This window comes from Pinus tabuliformis, chromosome 3_1 (genome assembly GCF_031772625.1).
Source record: "Pinus tabuliformis cultivar Carrire ecotype Pingquan chromosome 3_1, CPIR1, whole genome shotgun sequence".
NCBI lineage: Eukaryota > Viridiplantae > Streptophyta > Pinopsida > Pinales > Pinaceae > Pinus > Pinus tabuliformis.
The window spans coordinates 55208410-55232894 of NC_142301.1; the positions used below are offsets into that span (position 1 = coordinate 55208410).

At 41.8% G+C, this 24485-nt stretch overlaps 1 protein-coding gene across 2 annotated transcripts in view; it reads left to right on the forward strand.

The window, feature by feature from the left end:
- Positions 1-24485, forward strand: part of LOC149185742 (uncharacterized) — a 552948-nt gene that overhangs the window by 353537 nt on the left and 174926 nt on the right. For both annotated transcript variants that reach the window (XM_089410789.1, XM_089410788.1), the window contains 2 exons: positions 7350-7405; positions 7505-7600. In XM_089410789.1, the coding sequence (XP_089266915.1) occupies positions 7350-7405; positions 7505-7600 (152 nt within the window). The remainder of the gene's footprint in view (positions 1-7349; positions 7406-7504; positions 7601-24485) is intronic.

Genomic DNA, 24485 nt, shown 5'->3' on the forward strand with positions numbered 1-24485 from the left:
GATAAGGGAAATTATCAGGGCAAGTGAAAATGACCCTCATGAAACATTCTATTATTTAGTGAAGGACATAGTTACAGAAAGGTGGAACAAAATGACCACGCCATTACACCTTCTGGCATATGCATTGCACCCTAAATACTATCATTCTAAAATTTTGTCTTTACCTGGTAGAACAGCACCAAACAAAGATTCTGAAGTGGTACAAGGATACAAGACAACCTTGAAGAAAATTTATAGAGATATGGGAGTTGCAATGGAAGTCCGCCAAGAATTTGGAAGGTTTGTATAGTCGACTGGTAATTTTTCAGATCGAGTAGCTATGGATGATCGAGGACATCTTGATCCTATTACTTGGTGGGGTTTCCATGGTGGGGATAGCATTCATCTCTCTACTCTAGCCACTAGGTTGTTATCACAGGTTGCTAGTTCCTCATCAACTAAGAGGAATTGGAGTACATATGGCTTCATCCATTCAGTGAAGCGAAACAGGTTGGGAGCGACAAAGGCTGAGGACCTTGTTTATGTTCATTCCAACCTCCGTCTTCTATCACATGTTGAACCAGAGTATAAAAAGGGTCCGAGCAGGATGTGGGATGTGGAGCCTGAGATCTCTGACTTGAACCTGACACTGAATGCCATGACTCACCTCAACCTACTTGAGGATATTGTTCCACCACCAGTCTAGTCTACTGATGCAACTTCCTACATTCCGGGACCCCCATCATCTATTCATGATGTAGAGTTGCAATATGCAGAAGATATAGATCCATTTGAGGATATGTAAATGTATTTACTATTATCATTCATGATATTATGAATCATGATCCTTTTTGTTACTTTGTATGAGGGACAATGCACCATTTCAATGTTTTAATCTTCATATTTATGATTTTATCATTCAGTGTTCTAAAAATGTTTGATGGTTTCATGGAGTATTTGATTTTTTAGCTTTAAGGTGTTTTTTAAAATTTAAAATATATATATATATATATATATATATATATATATTGTACGTGACGTATCCTTGCCGTATCCGGATCTTAGATTTTCAAATAACTAGCGGATCCGGATCCGGATCCGTATCCGTATCCGTATCCGTATCCGAATCCTGGTAACTTAGCCTGTAGGATGCTACTAAACCCTAATATCCTGTTGCAACTAGAAGGACACCCCAACGCCCTGTAGATCAGGCCAGAACTTGATGAGTGCCCCAACACTTTGTTTACTGGCTGCTGTTGGAAAGGATGCTTTGCTTCCCTGTTAGTTTATCAGCCACAACTAAATGGACGCCACAATGCCATGTGCAAGCCACAAATTGCCCTAGCACCACCCTGCCACCCTGAAGTGTTCTCAGGCCACAACCTGAAGGTGACTCCAATCACCTGCCTTGACGAGCCAAAAGACCACGTTTCACAATTTTCAGACTGGATCCCTTGTACTCTGAATCAATGTAGAATAGCTGTAAGGAAAATGTAGAATAGATATCGAATCCTGGTAGTCGTTGATCACTGTGCCCACAAACTAGTTGTTGCATGATGCTACACAACAAGCTATCACTGTTCAATTGCACATCACTGTCATTGCACACTGTATATCACTGTCACTACAAATCACTGCACAACTGCTGGCTATCACTACATGTCACTGCTCATGAATGAATAGTCATCAATGCACAACCACTGTCACTGCACACATAGATCACTGCACATCTGCTGGCTGCCACTGCATGTCACTACACTGAGCTGCTCACGAATGAATAAGCATCAAGACTCAATATATCATGCTGCCACACTATCAAGTTGCACACGATGCTGCAACCATTTGGCACTGCTATCAAATGATGGCACAAACCAAGGTGCCTCAGGTCATCCCTATGACCTGCCTCAAATGCTCTCAAATTCTGTCCTTGGAGAGCTACCAACATATGTTCCTTTCACTATTGAGCACTGCTCATACACTGCTATCCATCTTTACGTCAATCTGTTGTACAATAAAATGATATTGCCCTCAAAGATCTGCTGCCCTGCAAGGTTACAGTTGTGTCACTGTAAACTCTCTAGGTCATCACTACAAGACAAATCCCTAGGTCATGATAGTCTATGTCAAGTATTACTGTAGTGTCAACCATCTGTCATAGACAACCTACTCACTATGTCAAGTATTACTGCAACCTATAGTTTGGATCTAAGTGTGTCAATGTATCACATCACAATCATAATAGTTTTATTAATATAGTCGACCATATGTCATTGCTAAGTCATTTACATGTCAGGTCCATTAGTTATGTCTAGGTGTTAATTCAATTCACACTTCTCAGTTTTGTCATAGCTCAATACCCGATACTACAAAAGTCATATAGTATATGGATCAAGTTCTCTGCATAGCATATTCCAAAGGTGTTGTTGCTTCATAGATGGCCATCATAACTTAGGTCACTGTTGGTAAAAATTCATAGTCATTGTTGTGTCAAGTAGGTCAATGTATCAAGTCACAGTCAAGGTACAGTGATTATAAAAAGGTCATAGTCAAGAGGCCAAAACACTGTAATGCAGCTATGTTAACACAAATTCTCATGCACTACTACATAGGGTTATTGTGTCATTTGTCATCTTGTCTAGTTGCTTTACTTCTTGTTAATGTGTTGTAGGTTACGCATGCCACTGTAATTACAGTCCTAGGTCTTTAAATCACTGTGTCATATCTAGGTGTAATATCTTAGATTGTCACATCACTTAGGTTCTAAGTCTCTGTTAAATCTATCTATACACTTGAGGACTGTTATCACAATTATTAACACATGATGATGAATGTCATTTTGTCATTAGTGTTACTGCTGCTGCCAAAAAGTCATCATATTACAGAGGTTATATCAAAATGCCAAATCACTGTTCTAAGGTCTGCAAGAATAGCATCGAAAAGAGGGCAGCATCAGTCTCAAGACTTTGCACAGTGAATTATTTAAGTATCAGCCCTTCAACGTCTTTGATTAGTGGTTCAGTGCATGCCACAACATATGTGTTTACCCTCAGAATTTTGCTAGAGACTTCAGTTTTCAACTCTCTGGATAATTGAGAAAGATGTGCTTTAGATCAACCTACTCACACAGTGACTACAAGGATCAAACATCACACGATCATACCTTGTTAGATATCTTCTTTCATGCAAAACTGTTACTATAATGAACTTAATTTGGACTGCTATTAGAATGATAGTAAAGTTGGCTTCTTTACTTAAGTGACTTCAACAGGTTGGCTTAACTTTAAGTTGTATTCACAGGTATATATACTAGAGTACTGTTTGTAGTGTTTCAGATGAGAGACCATACTATCCTGAAGTTATAAGAATTTTGCACAAGCATCAAGCATTGAAGTACTCCACAAGAACCACAGTCATGTATACTTAGAGATGATCAGAAATACGCAGTCCTAAAAGGATTCAAGACTAGTTTTGAAAGGTCACCGGTACCTACAAATAATGCCACAGAGATGAAGACTTTAGTACTCCACTACAACTTCAAATTAGGCCACATAAACAGACCTTAAAATTTGATGCCCTAGACCATAGTATAGTCTTCATTACTAGCAAAAGAAAAATGCTCAAACAGGCTTGCGGCCTAACCTTACACTAAACCAAAACAACTTAAAGAAATCTACAAGAACTTACCTTGTATTTCGCTTGAGAGGGAGCCCTATTCGTTGTACTTTTCCTAAAATTAGGCCGAAAATTTCAGAAGACATGTGAGAAGTTATGTCTTTAGAGGAGTGATGGGTCTTCCTTTATAGTTTGTAGAGGGACTTCATAAGTGACCGTTATAGGACAAGGAAAGGGCTTCATGAAGGAGTTATTAAAATTTTAATTAAGTCATGTCTTGTGTCTTAAGTAAGAAAGGTCGTGAGCCTTATGAGTGAGAAAGGCCGTGAGTCTTATGAGTGAAAGATATTAGCCTTTACAATATGAGGGATACCTTTTATAAAATAAATAAATAATTTAATACTTTTCTTAAGATTCCTTAAGGTATGGTTAATTTATTTTATAAGTATTATAAATTTGTTTGTTTAAGTTCTAAGGAATTTGTACACTAACCCTCTTTTGTGTGTTTTGTAGGTGACATATGAGTGTATTAAGTCAATGATTGATTTATTGTCTTTGGTTTTGAAGTTATGTAACTTATATGGGGTGAGATTACAGTGATAAACAATGTCATATGTTGACAATTGTAGGAGGAGGTGTCATGTCACTACCCCTGGGGTTTTTAGCCTAGAAATTGGGTCACTAACTTCAATTGTGAATATCTCTCAAACTAGGAGGCCTCTCGGGGCGTACCACATATCAACAAAAACATATTTTCGAGGAGAATCTAATGACATAGGTCTCCGACCCAAACTCTATGATTTGACCTACCAAAAACCTTCGACAAAGTCGGGGCACATCCTTAGTCCAAGGAACCCAAACCCTAGAACTTGGGTTTTCAACCATCCAACTGTATAGCTTCCATCTTGATGTAATCCGACAATTACTAAGAAGCGTTCATTAATCATTTGACATCAATGACTGGTGTTTTTGGTCAAAGTCAAACCCAGTCAACTCCATGGGTTGACATCAATGACAACACCATCCAACAGAAACAAGCTATGTCCATAACGTTTTCCATGTTTCCTATTTAAAAAAGATGTTGGAAAAACATCAAACAACGCAAACAACACTTCTTACATTGAATAATGAAGGGGAAGTTGTAGTAGAACCAGAAGCTATAATTGCCACAAGAGAAAAGTGATTACGTTCTCGAGTAATTAAAGAGTATCTCATCAAGTGGAAGAGCCTACCGAAAGAAGATTTTTCTTGTGAAACATAAGATTTTCGTCAGCAACACCCCTCGTTGCCTATGCTTTGAGGACAAAGCATTTCATGAGGGGAAGACAATGTTATGTATAAAAATCAAATAATTAAATTGTTATGTATTAATTAGGTTAATTTACGAAGAAGGGGCACGATCAAAAGATCATGGCCCCTTAGGTAAAGGCACTGAGGCTACATTTATGCCAGGAGCCATCAACTGTAACACCACCATTCATATTCATATATAATAAAATAAATATAAATATTACTGTTATTTTATCACTCTGTGCCTCTACAACACTCTTCATCTTGTAGGGTTTCCCTCTTCAAGACCTGCTAGATTTTGTGGTAACAAAACCATTAGGGAAGGAGCTAGAACCATCAAGCAAATTGATCAAAGGCATCACATCATAGCACTTGTGAGCCTTCACCATCTAAATATTGAGGAGTACATCAAGTGGTAATGAGAATGCAATTCCAACTTAATCATGACAGCCAGTTAACAACAATCAACACCGAAGAGCATGTTATCACCACAAAATACCCAAGATTCCCAAGAACATTAAATTCATGAAAGGAATGACCACTAGTACCCTCCATCGTCAAGCCAAGAAAATTCTCTATAAGTTACCACCCTAAAGTATAGTTGTCACTTGTTCGTATGAAGGGAAACAGGCCCCTTTTTTAATTTCTGCATATTTAAGTGTTCACATTGTTGGTTAGGGCATGTTTGTAACAGCTTAACTACACCTCTCTCCATACTGTTCAAACTCTCTTGCTTGTTAACCATGTATCCATCACCTATCGGATTGACATTGGTCTTTGTAATGCATCATCAATTTATTTCTAAATTCATCTTTCATTTTTACAGGGGAAGTCCCCTTGTGCTGCAGGAGAGCTGGCATAAAGTGAAAGGAAGGATTGTGATGGTGACAAGGAGCAACCTTCCGACATTCCCCTAGGATGCCTCTCATATTTCAGGGCTTTATCTCTTGAGTGTAGGTTTAGGATGCAACATAGACAAAATTACCTTTCTTGAAACATTGTAAAATTTGTTGAGGGTGCCATCTTAATAAGATGCACCTACAAGAGAGTTTCTATCTTTAAGGGTCTGAGCTGGACATATGGTAACCTTCTGTTCTGCTGGTCGACAGTAGTCTGTATGAACATAAATACTAAAGTTTCAATAGAAAAAAGCCTTGTTAGAGGATGGGGACAAGATACATAAGATAGGTCTTATGAAATATCGAATGAAACAATTGCATTCAAGTCCTGAGTTTTAGGCTAGATGATAATCAACCAACCATTTCTTTCAAGGCTAGGCTATCTATGCCCGGGTTAACTGTTTTTGCGGTGTATAATAAAACAGAGAGGAAACAATGAAACCATTTCTTTGGGATTGCAGAATTGCAAATGCATCTCTTTACAATATGCAACCTTCTTGGTTTCGCTTCTAAGCTGGAAGTGGAAATTCTTGGTAGATTTGTGGATATATAAACAACATGGCAGGAATATATATAGTCACCATTATCTGGCTAACAGGGATCACTTTTCAATAAGAAAGAATATGGATGACAACTGTTTAAGAATCAACCACTGTTCACGTATTGGTTACTTTTAAAATTGGTATGGTTGCATACATGTCAAACAGAATGTATTTCTACAAAAAAGATACAGGTTTTCTTAGGTTTGGAATTAAGATGGTCATGTTGGTTCTTATGTCATCCATCTGACTGAATTTGCTCTCACAACCTTGTCCTGAGGATGGGCCACGTTAGTTGGTTCGAAACGTCGACCAAATCTTGATAATGTGATTAATCGGAAAGACATCTATCTACATTATGGATCACAAAAGTCTTAAATCTAACATATACTATTATCCATCCTGGCAGCTAAAGGCCCAAACTTTGTATTTATTAGATCATTCTAACTTTCAGGTGTCTATAACCTATTAATTAGATGCCATGTTGAGGCAAACCTTGAGCTAGGCCCCCAATACCTTTTTTATTATTATCTCAACTGGGCTGGTTTCATACTTGCATGTCATGGGTTCAATTCCAGCCACTATCACTATAGCCTTTAGGTGTCTACGTATGCCCCTTCTGCACACAGGTTAATCGGGGCGGGATTTGAACCTCAGATCTCATAGCTCACATAATACTTACATAACACAGCCATCGTCAATTGAGCTGCCCCCAGGGGCTGAGTTAGGCCCCCAATACTGGATTATGACCTCGTTACCCTATTGACAAGTGATCTAGTCTCCTCTTCAACATATCTTTGTCCTTAACGTGAAACATCTCATTTTTATCTGTGACATTCACTTCTAGTTTATTTGTTTTCTTGTATCATGGTGTTCATATTACTGGCAACAGATTGAATCTTGAACAACTACTTACTTATGAACTATGTATGATGAAAATATATGTTTCCATGCTAAGAATTTTCGTACACTACATATATATGGTATATGCTATTATTGATATGCATTCTAACAATCCTATATCTTTCAGTTCATTCATCGAGAGACAATCAGTCACAAGGAGCTAAAAATTACATCCAAATCAAGGTTATGCTCCAGCATTCTTCGTCTTGGGATCAGTTTTTTATGAATGTCAAGCATAAGTGTGACCTGTGATTTTCAAAAAATATGACTTATCTTCTGTAGAAATGCTTTGCTGCAATTCTGGGAACTGATCGAAGGGCTTAGAGGTCTACAAAATAGTGAGACAGTTGGCAAGGTTATGGAAGCAGTTATTGAAAGGTATTTAACTAACCATTTAACTAAAAAAAGATTTTAATTTTTAAATTTACATCTTTTGTCTCTGGAAGTCTGTTTGCAAGCTCTTTCTGTATGGTCGGTAATGACATGTGGTCCACAATGTATTGTATCAAGAGTGTCTATTCTTTCCCTATATTTTCCTCCCAATTTTTTTCTGTTTCCTCTATTTATTTTTTGGCAATCCAGACATTTAAGTTACAAACCAGAGCTCCATATCAACAATAAAAGTACATATTCTTCAAATCTGATAACAATTCTTCAAAATTTGCACTTGAAGCTTGCAAAAGATATGAGCGTGGAGCATAAGTGACTGGTGCCATGTCCAAGTGGGTGTTTGAGAAGATGGAAAAGGAAGGAACTCAGCAAAGTAATTATAGATTCACTCTTGCTGACTCTGAGATCCTAAACAGAATCAGTCAAGATAAGAGACCTGTTGTCGCCTAGGATGCACACTTAGATGAATGTGGGAAAAGTTCCTAATCCCACTAGGTTTGGCCTTAAAGTGAAATTCTTAGAGAAGGGGCTGTCACCTGATCCCAACTCTCTCCGTTTAGACTCTCTCCTAACTAAGTCAACGGCGGTGGTCCCTAAGGAAAACTGTAAAGGAAAACTTTTTAAGGATAACAAGATCTAGGAGATTATGATGTTAATTAGATTAGTTAAGGCTTCACCAATTTGATCACCCTACAAGGTTTCCCTTTTCTGCAGTCTGATCCAGCTTACTACGCTTTTCGTCTAGAATGTGACAATATGCGACACTTCTGAATATCCTGAGATGACTCACCTTCGACTCTTTTTCCTGTGAAGAGTCCTGTTGACCCTGCGACCTGCACCTACGTACAAGTTAGTGAGAAAAGCCTTCAACCCCACAAGGTGTGGTTGGTGGTAGGGAACTCAGAGAAGGGGCTGTCACACTAATCCTGACTCTCTTCGTTTGAGCTATCTCCTGTGTGGGTGATCTTCGTCCCTCTTCTGTGCTGCCTCTTCCTGCCGTTTGCTGATACCCTCTTCCTCTCACCTGCAATGCACCCTCTGATTTGATTTCCTCTTACTGAACTTCACCTAGTGAGAAAATCGATCTACTTGGGCCACTGAGTATCTACTTGGTGTGTGTTCAAATGCCCATTGAGGTCCTTATAATTCTCTTGTTGATCATTCAATGACCCAGATTAGATTCTGATCAATGGCTCAGATACTTTTGACTTGATTCTTGTCTTTTTCTAGAAGTTTCATCCATAGTTTAATTAATACCCTTTAATTATTTTAATTTCCTAAGTTTAGACTTAGGCATCCATTAAAATAATTAATTATTTTAATAAAACTATCTCCGGGTGGAATTTCCCAAAACAATTTCTAGGTATTCTGGAATACATGTGTCCTAGCCTCCCTGCAAATTTTGACGCTTAGAGCACATCCGATGCTACTAGAAATCAACACTCCCTCTTAGCGAGGAATGTGATCTAGTACTGCAACATGCTAAAGCATCACCCTGACTCTATAACATCTCGCTTTGCACTTCTAATGTTTGACATCATTGCCCACCAAATACTGCATTTGCACTGCAACTCCCTCTCATTTGCTGCTGTTGCAACTGAGAAACCATCTGTTTCTGCTATTGAAATGGGTTCTCTACCATACCCATCTTATCCCTGAACTGGATGAACTTAGCTTTTCCTAGAGCCTTTGTGAGTATGTCTGCTACTTGATCTCCTGTGGGGACATACTGCAACTGTACTGCCCCACGCTTAACACAGTCTCTGTTAAAGTGACATCTGATATCAATGTGTTTCGACCGATCATGAAATACTAGATTCTCAGAGAGTTTGATACAACTCTAATTATCGCAGAAAACATTGGTCGTTTCCATCCTCTTCCTGAACAAACTCACAAGCAGTTTTCTAATTCATATAGCTTCGCACAAAGCTGTGCTGGCCGCCATATATTCTACTTCTGTTGAGCTCAGAGCTACCGACTTCTGCTTCCCACTGCACCAAGAGATCATTCCTGATCCAATGTTGAAGTAATACCCGGAGGTACTTTTCTAATCTATTGAACTACCTGCCCAATCTGCATCTGTGAATCCGTTCAATTTGACGTCATCTCGTCGTGTGTATTAAAACCCATATCCGACTGTTCCACAGACATATCTAAGAATGTGCCTACTGCCTAGCTATTGCCTAATGCACACTTTTCGATTCCACCATGAACTGACTAAGGGTGTTGACAGCGAAACAAATGTCTGGCCTAGTGTTGACCAGATACATGAGCAACCCAATGAACTGTCTATACAAGGTGGGGTCCACTTGCTTTTCTCTTGATGCATCTATTTTCTTCTAGTTGGTGATCATAGGCGTAGCCATGGGTCGACAATCTTGCATTCTGAATCTCTTCAGAATCTCTGTAGCATATCTTCCTTGCCCAAGGAAGATCTCCCCATTCTTCTGCCAAACTTCCAACCCTACAGAATAATGCATTAACCCCGTATCCTTCATGTCTAATTCTGCTTTAAGATTCTTCTTGTAGTCCTTTATGAGCCTAGATGACCCTATTAGAAATAAGTCATCCACATATAATACAAGAATAAGTGGCTCATTCTCCACAATTAGATAGTAGAGATTGGGATTAACATCACTCTTGATGAATCCCAACTGCTGCAAGTAACTATCAATCTGACCATACCATGCTTTGGGTGTCTGCTTGAGCCTATATAGGGCTTTCTTTAACCTGCATACATGAGTTCTCTTTTCATGAGTTTCGAAGCCTTCGGGCTATTCTATATACACCTCTTCTTCTATCACCCTGTTTAAGAATGCTGTCTTGACATCCATTTGGTGAATCTCCCATCCCATTTGAGCTGCTAGGGATATAACTGATCTGATAGTGGTATATTTAGCTACCAGGGAAAATGTCTCCTCATAGTCCGTTCCTTCCTTTTGTGCGTACCCCTTTACCAGAAACCTAGCCTTGTACTTCTCTATACTGCCATCTGCAGCATACTTGATTTTGTAGATCCACCTTGTTCCTACAACTGATCTATCTTGTGGTCTAGGTACCACTTCCCAGACATCATTCATAATGATAGAACTATACTCTTCTACCATGGCATCCACCCAAAGTTGGTGTTGTACGACTTCCTGAAAACTGGAGGGCTCTTCAACATGTGCTACCAAGGCTTCGTAAGTGTCAGGCTATCTACGTTGCCTCTTGTCAGTTCTAGGAGCTCCGACAAACTACTCTGCATCCCTCAGCGTCTGCCGTACTTCCCTGTTGGTTCTACCATTGGTGGTGGGAGGCTCAATCAAATCCTCCTGCTGTTCCTGCTGTTCCATCTGTTGAGAACTGCCTGGATCTCCTACTCCCCAAGAAATACTAGTGTTGGTTACAGTACTCAATCTTGATATCTGTCCTCCTGCTTGTCCTTCCTACTGCCCCTGCTGCTGTTGGACTAATGGAACATCTGCTCACTGACATTCTGCTGGCATCTCTCGAGATTTTCTGAAAGCTCTATCTTCCATGAACTTTACATCTCGTCTTATTACAATTTTCCTGTTTCTTGGAATGTGGATTCTGTATGCCTTTGAGGTCTCGCTATACCCTACGAGGTATCCCTTTTCTGCAGTCTGATCCAGCTTACTACGCTTTTCGTCTAGAATGTGACAATATGCGGCACTTCTGAATATCCTGAGATGACTCACCTTCGACTCTTTTTCCTGTGAAGAGTCCTGTTGACCCTGCGACCTGCACCTACGTACAAGTTAGTGAGAAAAGCCTTCAACCCCACAAGGTGTGGTTGGTGGCAGGGAACTCAGAGAAGGGGCTGTCACACTAATCCTGACTCTCTTCGTAAGAGGCTGATTCTAGACAGAATCAAAGACCATTGCATTCCTCATGTGAGAGGAAAGAGCAATGCCCATGAGATGTGGACAGCATTGTCCAATCTCTACCAGAGTACCAATGAGAACCGAAAGATGGTCTTGAAGGAGAAGCTGAAGAACATTAAGATGGGTAATGATAGTGCAGCTGGATATCTCACAAAGATTACTAATGTGAGAGATGAGTTGGCAGTGATTGGAGAGGCCATTCCACCCACTGAGTTGGTGCGGATTGCAGTGAATGGCCTCCCCCATTAATGGTTGAACTTTGCTGATGGGGTTTGTGCACGTGAGACCCTTCCCACATGGGAGAGGTTTTGGGATGATTGCATTCAAAGAGAGATCAGGAAAGGTCAGCTTGGGGTAGCCAAGCCAGTTGAGCAGGATGAGGATGTAGCACTGGTGGCAGGAGGCAAGAAAGGCAAAGGGAAGAAGCAGGCTTCCACAAGCAGTGGTGGGGGAAAAGGCAAAGGTAAAGGTAAACAGGGGAACACACAGAAGGACTATTCCAAGGTGAAGTGTTGGAATTGTCAAAAGATGGGACACTATGTAGTTGTGTGTCCAGAGAAGAAAAAGAAGAAGGGGAAGAACCAGGACGTGGTGGCTTCAGCAGAGATTGAGGACTTTGCAGGTCGTTTTGACCGGGAGTTTGCGTTCACTACGTGTGAGTCCTCTAGTGCAGGATCACCTGCCACACAGGTTCAGAGGGAGCATGCTTTTCCCTCGATTAGTGGAGCATCTTCAGGTATCTGGTATGTGGACAGTGGGGCTTCACGTCACATGAAAGGAGTCCGTGAGTACTTCTCAGAGCTTTCAGAGAGTGGCACTGATATAGAGGTAGTACTCGCTGATGATAGAGTTGTTAGAGCAGTCGGGGTGGGGACACTGACATTTCAGAGGGAGTCCAAACCTCCCTTGAAAGTGTCAGATGTTCTTTATGTGCCAGGGATGAGGAAGAACCTCATATCCGTCTCAGCTTTGGAGGACAGAGGATATGAGGTACTGTTCAGGGGAGGACAGGTGTTGATGTATCCCAGGGGCACTCCAGCTGATTCAGCTAGAGTGATAGGTGTATGCCATGCAAAGGTGTACAAGTTTGCATTTCAGCCCCTTTTGGCATTGAGCAGTAGTACTGACAGTAGAGCTAGCAGTTCTGAGCTGTGTGAGATTTGGCACCGCAGGATGGGACATATGTATCATGGAGCCTTGAGGACATTGCGGGAGATCACTACAGGTGTGCCAGATTTCAGTGCTGATCACATTGATACTTGCAGAGGTTGTGCGATGGGCAAGTTTGCCAAATCCCCTTTTCCCAGTAGTGACAGCAGAGCGACTGGGATACTTGATTTGATTCATTCCGATGTGAGCGGTCGGATGTCTCATGTTTCCTTGAGTGGATATGAGTACTATGTTTTATTCATTGATGATCACTCCAGGAGGACCTGGATTTATTTTTTGAAGACCAAGAGTGAGGTCTTCAAGCGGTTTCAGGAGTTTAGAGCTCTTGTGGAGACACAGACAGGTCGAAAGATCAAGTCCTTGAGGTCGGACAATGGAGGAGAGTACACCCTTGGAGAGTTTGTTGACTATTGTGCGGAGGTAGGCATTAGGAGGGAGTTCACTGTTCCTTACAACCCCCAGCAGAACGGGGTTGCAGAGAGGAAGAACTGATCCATCATAGGGGCTGCCAAAGCCATGTTACATGATCAGGGGTTGCCATTGTTCTTGTGGGCAGAGGCCTGCAACACAGCTGTTTACTTGCAGAACAGGAGTTCGCATCGTGCCTTGGGGCACATGACTCCGGAGGAGGCTTTCTCTGGGAAGAAGCCTGATATTGGTCATCTTCATATCTTTGGATGCATTACATACTCCTATATACCCAAGGAGAAGAGGACCAAACTAGAGCCCACTGCAGAGAAGGGTATCTTTGTGGGCTACAGTGAGACCTCAAAGGCCTTTCGGATTTACATTCCTGCACAGAGGAGAGTTGTTGTCAGACGAGATGTGAAGTTCGAGGAGGACAGGGCCTTTAGGAGGTCACGGGAGTTAGAGTATCTGGATCAGCCAGACCCTCAGCAGCAGTTGGGTCAGTCGCAGGGATCCAGTGGGCAGGGATCAGGAGGTACATCTATGAGGATGTCAGGTCCGTCAGTGAGCAGTGGCTCACCGAGCTAGAGGGGTGGTGCTCCGGGCAGCATGCAGAGCAGTTCACAGAGCAGTTCACTAGGGAGTCCACTGATGGACAGTTCACACGGTACCTCAGCTTCTACAGGTTCAGGTGCAGGCCGGAGGACAGCAGACAGACAGTCAGGAGTTCAGGGTCCTGATGATGATGATGAGGAGGAGTTTCATTCTCCGGTGGGAGAAGTGCGCTCAGGGAAGAGGAAGCCCAAGTGGCTTCAGGACACCTTGAGAGATGCCTCATCTGTTGCTGAGTCGAAGAGGCCGGTCAGAGAGAGTAGACCACCTAAGAGGTTTTGTAGCTATATGGCGATGGTTACCAATATCCTTGACTCTGAGCCTTCTAGCTATGAGGAGGCAGCCAGCCAGCAAGTCTGGAGAGAGGCCATGCAGGAGGAGTATTCTTCTATCATGAAGAATGATGTTTGGGAGGTGGTGCCAAGGCCTGAGGGCAAATCCGTGGTTACTTCCAGATGACTTTACAAGGTAAAGCATGCTGCAGATGGCAGCATTGAGAAATTCAAAGCAAGGTTTGTGGCTAGAGGTTTCTCCCAGGTAGAGGGAGTTGATTATGAGGAGACCTTCGCTCCCGTGGCTCGATATACTTCGATCCGCTCCATTATATCGATAGCAGCAGAGATGGGTTGGAAGATCCACCAGATGGATGTGAAGACTACATTTCTCAATGGCTTCATACAGGAGGAGGTGTACATTGAGCAGCCACAGGGCTTTGAGGTGCATGGGAAGGAGTCCCATGTGTGCAGACTGAAGAAGGCCCTTTATGGCTTGAAGCAAGCTCCCAGAGCTTGGTACTCCAGGATAGATAGGCATCTCCACCAATTTTCATGGCTAGAGCACATACGATGCTACCCCAAATCAACATGTGTTGCATGCCTCAACCCATAAGAATCTAGGAAAGTCCTGGTCATATAACATAGCCTTTGATGCCCCAACAATTGTTTTATTCTTCCGCTCCGCTACTCCATTCTGTTGTGGATTATATGGAGCTATCCACTCTCTTTTGATGCCCTGCTTTGATGCCATCCATTTTGATTTGGGGTAGCATTGGATGTGCTATAAGCCTCAAAGTTTGTAGGGAGGCTTGGGCACATGCATTTCAAATAACTCAGAAAGCATTTTGGGAAATTCCACCCAGAAGTGATTTTATTAAAATAATTAATATTTTTAATGGGGTTCCTAGGACTAAAATGGGAAATTAAAATATTAATGAGTATTAATCTAATCGGGTGTGAAACTTCTAGAAAAAGCCATGGATCAAGCCAAAATTATTTGAGCCTTTGAATAAGATTTAATCTATGTTGTTGGTTGTCCAACAGGAAGATATAAGAAGGGGCTTGAGGGTCATTTGGGAAATACACAGAGAGATTGAGAAAATCAATTTTATGAAGCGAGAAGTTCTCAGGAGGAAAAATCGATTGAGGAGATCTCATGCAGTTGAGGTTCAGGGATAGTAGCTTTCGGAGAGAGAGATTCTCAGCCGGAGATACATCAGTAGAGAGAGGCAGTGAGTGATCCAGAAGCCTTAACGCAGAGGTTGATGCAGGGCCAGAAGGGCCATGCAGAAGCAGTGCAGAGGGAGAGAGAGAAAGTCGAAAGTTAGAGCAGAGGTTCAGTTTCAGTAGCCGGAAGCTGGGGTGTGAGATTGGGAGGCTGAGAGCAATGACTTTGGGCTACTGATCGATTCCCTAGTTGGGTGACGCAGTGCCTGAAAGGGTTGACGCTGGGACAACGTAGAGGTAGCGCAGAGATAACGCAGTGCCTGCCAGGGGCATCTCATCCAGCAGCTGGAAAAACAGAGACTTTTTCTCAGTGATTGTGTGAGGTAAACTCACAAAGCTTCTGCCATTATTTCTCTCTATAACTGAATAACCTTGTGAGGTATTCGGTGATGTATTCAAAATTTTCTACCGCTTAATATAATAAAACCCTCAGAGTTGCTGCACCAGTTTTCCCGCATTGGGATTTTCCAGGGACTTTTGTCCAAAAATAACGGTGTCCTATGTGTTTCTATTTTCGTTGCTCAGTTTCTATGTTTCAGAATCATATTTAATTGGTGTAGGCTACTTCAGTAATTTACTTCAATGTTTCAAGAAGAAATCTGAAATAAGCTTGTAATGTAATTTACAATCTAGGTGAAGTAGGTTCAGTTGGTTGCAGTAGGATTCTTGAGATTGTTAGATCTAGGAATTTTCACATTTCCCTAGTATGCATCCTCTGCATACATCATCATGTTCAGTACTGAGAATTGGAACCCCTGTAACAGTCTCTCTGAGCATTTTCAATGCTCCATGGTGTAAGTTTCCCATTCACCTGTGCCATATTTCATTTAGTTCATTTTCCCCATTATGATTACTGCCTATTAGTGCCATTGGAGATTCGAGCTGCAATCTATACAATCTGTTGCTTTGAGCTCCAATTTGTCTCTTCTTCTTCCAGCTGGGATGTTTGACATACACTTTCCTTCCAATGAAGTATACATCATACCCCTTGTCCTGTAATTGGGACACTGAATTCAGATTCATTCCTAACTTCGGCACATACAGTACATTAGTGGCTCTTATGCTAGTTCCTGCTTCCGTTTGAAACGCTATGGTGCCTCTCCCTACTGGAGTACACTTTGTTCTGTTTCCCATTGTGATCTGGAAGTCCATCTGCTCTTCTTGATAGTTAAAGAAGTATTCTCGTATTCCAGTCATGACAGCTGAAGCCCCGCTATCAATGTACCAAACACCTGTTGATGCTGATCTTGACAAACATGTGAATTCTTCTTCCAATTTGGAAGATAATACATCTTGACTATCCATGTTGTTCAGTGCTATTGTCATTCTCTTGACGTTTTTTTGCCCCAACAACTGTTGTAGAAAACTGCGTCCCTCCTGAAGACGACTCTGTGCTGGATTTGCTGCTGCGCTGCTCCCTCTGCCACTGACAAATCAAGAACTGGAAATCTTACCTCTCTGTCAACTCACTCAGAGAGATATTTTCTTCGAGAATCTTTCCTTCCTGGTTTTGACTGCGCAATCCCTCTGGAGATTCGATCTGTTTCCTATGCAACACTTCGATCTCCTTCCTTCTCTTCATCGTTGGGCTCTTTCGACCTGCTCTCTTGCTTTACCTTCGCTCTGATACCATGTGAAAATCTGGAAATTCCAAATCCCGCTGCAGCAACTGATAATATTTCCTCTATTTGTTAATTTATTGAAACAAATTATTTGCAGTTGTCTACGACAAATATTGAAATACATACACTGCAGTCTTCACAAGTTAATTATCGCGTAAAATAAATGTAAGGAAAATACTAACACAGTAATAACACATTAACATAGTTGCTTTTAGACAATTGTCCTCGGAAAAACCCAATGTGGGAAAACTGGTGTAGCAGATGAGGGTTTCTTTTATTATTCTTCAACAAAATCTCATGTACAATCTACGAATAGCAGAATAGAAAAGAATCACTGAGAGAAATTTTACAAACAAATTTCTCCACTCCATAGTGATTTTCTGACACCTGAGAGGACCTGTTGCCCTCACATTAGCCACACTGCGTCACCCTTTGTGGAGTGACTGCGCTGTCCCTGCGTCACCCTCTGTGGAGTGACTGAGCTGTCCCTGCGTCACTGCCTCTGCATGGGTGATCTTTGTCCCTCTTCTGCGCTGCCTCTTCCTGTTGTTTCCTACGCTCTCAACTATTGCTGATACCCTCTCCCTCTCTCCTGCCACTCACCCTTTGATTTGATTTCCTTTGGCCGAACTTCAGCCAGTGAGAAAATCAATCTACTTGGGCCACTGAGTATCTGCCTTGTGTGTGTTCAAATGCCCGTCGAAGTCCTTCTTATAATCCTCTTGTTGATCAATCAACGACCCATATTAGATTCTAACCAGGAGCTCAGATCATTTTGACTTGATCCTCGTCTTCTTTTAGAAGTTTCACCCACAGTTTAATTAATACCCTTTAATTATTTTAATTTCCTAAGTTTAGATTTAGGCATCCATTAAAAATAATTAATTATTTTAATGAAACTATCTCATGGTGAAATTTCCTAAAACGATTTTTGGGTATTATGAAATACATATGTCCTAGCCTCCCTGCAAATTTGAGGCTTAGAGCATGTCCGATGCTACAAAAAATCAACATTGATTATGAAAAAACCTTTGCACCTACAACAAGGTACGCTACCATTATATCGTTGGTTTCATTCGCTGCTACAATGGGGTGGAATCAAATGGATGCTAAGACCACATTTCTGAATGGGACCATTGATGAGGAAGTGTACATCGAACAACTTGAGGGCTTTGAGGTAAATAGCAGGGAATCTCATGTTTGCAGACTTAAGAAGGCCCTATATGGCTTGAAGCGAGCACCTAGGGCATGGTATGCAAGGATGGATGCATATCTACTTAGAATTGGGTTCGTGAACAGTTCTTCTGATCTAAATCTCTACATCAAGGTTGTGAATGAGCTCGTCATTGTTCTAATATATGTGGATGATCTATTCATCATTGGTGTGAGACTGGGAGGCTGACAACAATGACTTTGGGCTATTGATTGATTCCCTAGTTGGGTGAAGCAGTGCCTACAAGGGTTGACGTTGGGACAACATAGTGATAGCGCAATGATAGCGCAGAACTTGCCAGGGGCACCTCAACTAGCAACTGGAACAACTGGGGCTTTTTCTTATTGATTGTGTGAGGTAAAACTCACAAAGCTTCTGCTAGTATTTCTCTCTATAACTAAATAACCTTGTGAGGTATTGATTGACGTATTCAGAATTTGTTGTTGCTTAATAATAATAAACGCTCAAAGTCCCTTCACTGGTTTTCCCACATTAGATTTTTCCGAGGATTTTTGTCCAAAAATAACTGTGTCCTATGTGTTTCTATTTTCCTTGCTCAATTTCTATGTTTTAGAATCATATTTAATTTGGTGTAGGTTGCTTTAGTAATTTGCTTCGATATTTCATGAAGAAATCTGAAATAAGTTTGTAACATAAATTAGGAGGCCATGGAAGAAACAATTATAACCAAGCAAAAGAGAGAGAGATTTTCAGCAGGAGGTACATCAACAGAGAGAGGCAGTGAGTGATCCAAAAGCCTTGATGCAGAGGCTGATGCAAGGCTAGAAGGGCCACACAAAAGCAGCGTAGAGGGAAAGAAAGAAAGTCGAAAGTCAGAGTAGAGGGTCAGTTTCAGTGGTCGGAAGCCAGGGTGTGGGACTGGGAGGCTGAGAGCAGTGACTCTGGGCTACTTATCAATTGCCCATTTGGGTGATGCAGTGCTTGAAAGGGTCGACGCTGGGACAACGTAGAGGCAACACAGTGCCTGCCAGGGGCACCTCATCTAGCAACTGGAACAACGAGACTTTTTGTCAGTGATTGTGTGAGGTAAACTCACAAAGCTTTTGCCATTATTTCTCTATGTAAATTAATAACCCTGTGAGGTATTCAGTGATGTATTCTGAATTTGCTACTGCGAAATATAATAAAACCCTAAGAGCTGCTGCACCAGTTTTCCCGCATTGGGTTTTTCAAGGGACGTTTGTCCAAAAATAACGGTGTCCTATGTGTTTCTATTTTCCTTGCTCAATTTCTATGTTTCAGAATCATATTTAATTGGTGTAGGTTGCTTCAGTAATTTACTTCAATGTCTCAAGTAGAAATCTAAAATAAGCTTGTAATGTAATTTACAATCTAGGTGAAGTAGGTTTAGTTGGTTGCAGTAGGATTCTTGAGATTGTTAGATCTAGGAATTTTCACCCTTCCCTAGTACGCATCCCCATCATACATCATCATGCTCAGTACTGAGAACTGGAACTCCTGTAACAGCCTCTTTGAGCATTCTCAATTCTCCATGGTGTAAGTGTCCCATTCCCCTGTGCCATATCTCATTTAGTTCATTTTCCCCATTATGATTATTGCCTATCAGTGTCATTGGAGATTCGAGCTGCAATCTATACAATCTGTTGCTTTGAGCTCCAATTTGTCTCTTCTTCTTCCAGCTGGGATGTTTGACATACACTTTCCTTCCAATGAAGTATACATCGTACCCCTTGTCCTGTAATTGGGACACTAAAATCAAATTCATTCCTAACATCGGCATATGCAGTACATTAGTGGCTCTTATACTGGTTCCTGCTTCTATTTGAAACGCTATCGTGCCTCTCCCTACTGGAGTACACTTTGTTCTGTTTCCCATTGTGAGCTGGAAGTCCATCTGCTCTAGGGCAGTGTTGTCTCTTAGGATCTCTCCTCCCACCAAAACCCAAAGACAAGTGGAGAGGAAGAGATCACAAGAAGAGTGTGTTCAAATGACTAGCAAGCCACCTCTTTTTATACTAAAACGTTGAGCACAAGTGGGGGCAATTTGGTTGTTGGCCAACCTTGATGAATTGTCCCATAACACAAATAAATTCATATCTCCATGAATACATGTCGGAATCGAATGATCTTTAGATCAATCTTACACCTCTTGACGAGAGGAATCCAAGAAAAATATCAGCTTCCATGAATAAGTAGACCCACATGGAGTTTGGCCCTAGTTGCCAATTTTAACACTCCTTCCCAACAAGGGAGAACTCCATTTGCTAATCCATCTGCCAAACTGTACTATCTCTGCCATCAGTGCCCTGCACTGCTCTGTTGAACTATGAGGAAGAAGAAATGATCGAGAATGTATCATACCATCCTCTACTGACCCGAAGTCAGTCCCATATAAAAGAGTGTCTCATACCACTCTTAATGACCCGAAGTCAGTTCCAATAAAGAGAGTGTGTCAAACCACTCTTACTGATCCGAAATTAGTTCCAAAAGAGAGTGAGTTATATCACTCTAACTGACTTGAAGTTAGTTCCAAAAGAGAGTGAGTTATATCACTCTTACTGACCCGAAGTCAGTTCCAATTGATCCTAGATCAATATCATCCTAGCATAGGGAGTACAGTAGTAACACAATGCGTCCATCGGTATTACTATGGTACCTATCCTCATTTCCCTGCTCATTGGCCAGATGAGAGGTACTTCCCATGAGTCCCAGACTGCATGGGTAGGATGTCTCAGCAGGAGAAGGATGAACCACTCATCCTGCCTACATGTCGCAAGGGGTATCCCAGAGGAAGGTTGAACCACTCACTCTGTACACAAAAAATCACTAGGGAAAGGTTGAACCACTCACCCTATGGTTGCTCATTGCTCCAAGATGTACCCCCAAGCCCCCAGAGCTCAATGTCCATATCATACAGGACCTTTAGGAGAGAGTCTGTCCATAACTCCTAGTCGTTCTCGGAAAGTCACAAATTTGACCTTTCCCAGGGGTTTCGACAGAATGTCAGCGACCTGCACATCAGTCCCAATGCGATGGAGTCTTCTTGCTCATCGATGTACCATATCCCAAATAAAGTGGTACCTGATGTCTATATGCTTGGAGCGATCATAGAATACGAGATTTCTCAACAATTGAATCCCCCTCTGGTTGTCACAGAAGATCACGGTGGTATCCAGCATGTGTCCAAACAGCTCACTGAAGAGCTTCCTCAACCAAGCAGCTTCACACGAGGTCATACTGATAGCTATGGATTCAGTCGCAACGGTTTTCAAAGAAACCGACTTCTGCTTCCTACTCATCCAGGATATTGTTGCAGAACCCAAAGAGAACCAACACCCAGAAGTGCTCTTGTGCTCCTCCACACTGCCTGCCTAGTCAACATTCAAATAATCATGCAGCTTCACATTTCCGACAGTGTATCTCAATCCATGAGAGATTGTGCCCCGAAGATATCTCAGAAGATTCTTGGCACCAATCTAGTGAGGCTCAACTATATATGAGCTTAACATGCTAACTACAAAACATATTTTTGGAAGGGAGTTCACCAAGAACATCAATGCTAGAATGAGTTTATGAAACTCAGAGGCATTTTCCAAATCAGGTCCGGCATCACTACCACATAACTTCTGAAAGTTAAGCTCCATCGAGGTAGTCACGGGGTTGCAGTTTCCCATTCCAAATCCGGAATCCAACCCCCTCTTACTTTTGCAAATGAAAGGGTCTGCACCTGTCAAAAAGAGGTCGTCCTCATAAGGTGCCAGTATGAGAGGTCTATTTTTCACAGCCTTCAAGCAATGGTTTGGATCGGCTTCACTCCTAGTGAATCTCAGCTTCATCAGACAGCTATCAATCCTCTCATATCAAGCTCGGGGTGTTAGCTCTAAATCATAGAGAGCTTTCTTCAACCTGTAGACATGAGGTTCCTGATCATGAATCTCAAACCCCTCGGGTCGTTCCAAACCTGTGGACTTGCTACATGAGAGGAATGGTCCCTTGGTAGGATTTTCCTTGGGTACATCTCAGACATGTACCTTCATGCTCTTCTTGAATTCAAGCATCCCTGTCACCATCTGACTCATATCGGGTAGGGCCCCATAATAAGCAGACCTTCGGTGCTATAGAAGAGATGTGTCAACTGACATGGTCCCCAATGGACTTCCTACAACTTGATACAAATTGCCAACCCTGAACCCAAGAATAAAAGCATCTTGAAAAATTCCTTTTTCAAACACGTACCTTTCCATTGATGAATGCCACCTTGAAACCTTTGATTTCCATTGCCGAAATGGACACCAGGTTCTTCTTGAGATCAGGTACATAAAGAACTTCTTGTTAATGAATCGTGCTACCCTTATTCAATTGAAGGGTAGCATTCCCTACACCCTTTCCAGGATAGGTGGCATTGACTCCAAGTATAATCTCCACAATTGTTTCCATCTCTACCAAATTAGAGAGAGCTTCCTTCTATCCGATGAAGTGCCTTGAAGCACTTCAATCAATAAGCCAGATTGACAAAGAGTCTGGAGGAGAAGTAGTGGAGAGGGCCATACTTCTTTAGCTTATCAGAAACAACATTTGATTCTTCATACCCGGAGTTCCTTGCTTTCTTTGAAGAGTCGACCATTTCCTTGATGACCTGCATTACTTGTCATTCCTCTGATCATTGAAAATGTCCCTGGAATGATTGTTATCATCATCAAGTGATGTGTCCCTACCATTCAGACACTCCTTCGCATAATGGCCAAACTTATTGCAAGCAAGGCATCTGCCTTTCCTTCCACCCTTAGATCTGGACTTCCCATTGAAGTGATCTTTAGGGCCATTAGATGCTTCCACTGTGTCACTCGGATAATATTCTCTGCTTTGACTTCACCCTTGGTGAATTTGAAGAGGGATGAGGAACCCATTGAGCCTTTTTGTCCTTTCCAACTGTCTTCGGTGATTGCTCTTTCACTCTTGCTTGGGCTTTGTCTTCACCTCACCTCTAATACCATGTTAAGATTTGGGTATGTTCTTTGCTGAGAGCAAAGTTACTTCAAATTTCCATATTAGCTCAATATCAATTCCAAATTAGCAATCACATTTAGCATGATAGTAAAATGCAGATATAACATAAACATAAATCACAGAAAACAAGCCAAGACGAGGACACAAGATGTGGTGCTGGCCAGGGACAAACCCCAATGTGGGGAAACCCTTGATCAATTCTTCTTATGTATTCTTCAATAGGTCAGCGAAGAGAGAGATAGTACATATATATCAGAAGTCACCACTTTGACTTGACAAGATAAGAGCAGAGATCTTCACCATGAAGATAACATAATGAGGTAGCTGATCTGATCTCAAGTGAAGGCATATTGCTTCAACTGAACCTCCAAGGTGACTCCATCACCATGCTGCACCTCATCATCATGTTGCACCTGACATTGTGTTGCACCCAATCACTGAGCTGCTCTCATCACTATGTTGCTCCCATCACTGAGCAGTACCACATCATCATGTTGTACTCATCATCAACTAGTTGCTGCAATGCATTGAGTTGTTGCTATATCTACATGCCCATCATCACCATGTTGTACCATTGTGCTGCACTGTACTGCATCCATGTTGCCCACAACAGTCACTGCATTTATCATGTTGCATCCATCCAAGTATGTTGCATCTAAACATACTGTCAATACAACCATGTTGATGTTGACAATACAACCATGCTGCATCTTATTACATCATGTGTTGCACCATACTATGTTGCACCATACTGTCCATTGTGTTGCACTGTACTTCCATTGTGTTCAGTCCTCTATGCTGCTGGCTATGGCCTGCGGCCTAGCCCAACAACAAGTAAGGTTGAGTTATCTTTACCCTTGAACAATAGTGTCTTCCTCTTATTGTTGCACAGTCATGAGGGCTGAGACATGCCTCTCCATGGACTGCATTATGCCCCTTCTTTCTTTGCTGTTAGGGAAGCTTCAACATGACTGCACTTTAGGGCACCTTCACCATGACAGCATTTTAGAACCCCTTCATCATGACTACATTTTAGGGTAGCTTCACCATGACTGCATTTTAGGAAAGCTTCAATATGACTGTGTTTTAGGGCAGCTTCACCATGACAGCGTTTTAGAACAGCTTCATCATGACTGCGTTTTAGGGCAGCTTCACCATGACTGCGTTTTAGGGCAGCTTCACCATGACAACGTTTTAGAACAACTTCATCATGACTGCGTTTTAGGGCAGCTTCACCATGGCTGTGTTTTAGGGCAGCTTCACCATGACTGCGTTTTAGGGCAGCTTCACCATGACTGCGTTTTAGGGCAGCTTTAGAAGCTAGGTCATCTTCTTTTAGGGTTGCGTATATCCTTCTTTCCTATGGCAACTTTCAAATCTAGGGCATCTCTTCATTAGGGCAATGTTGTCTCCTAGGATCTCTCCTCCCACCAAAACCCAAAGACAAGTGGAGAGGAAGAGATCACAAGA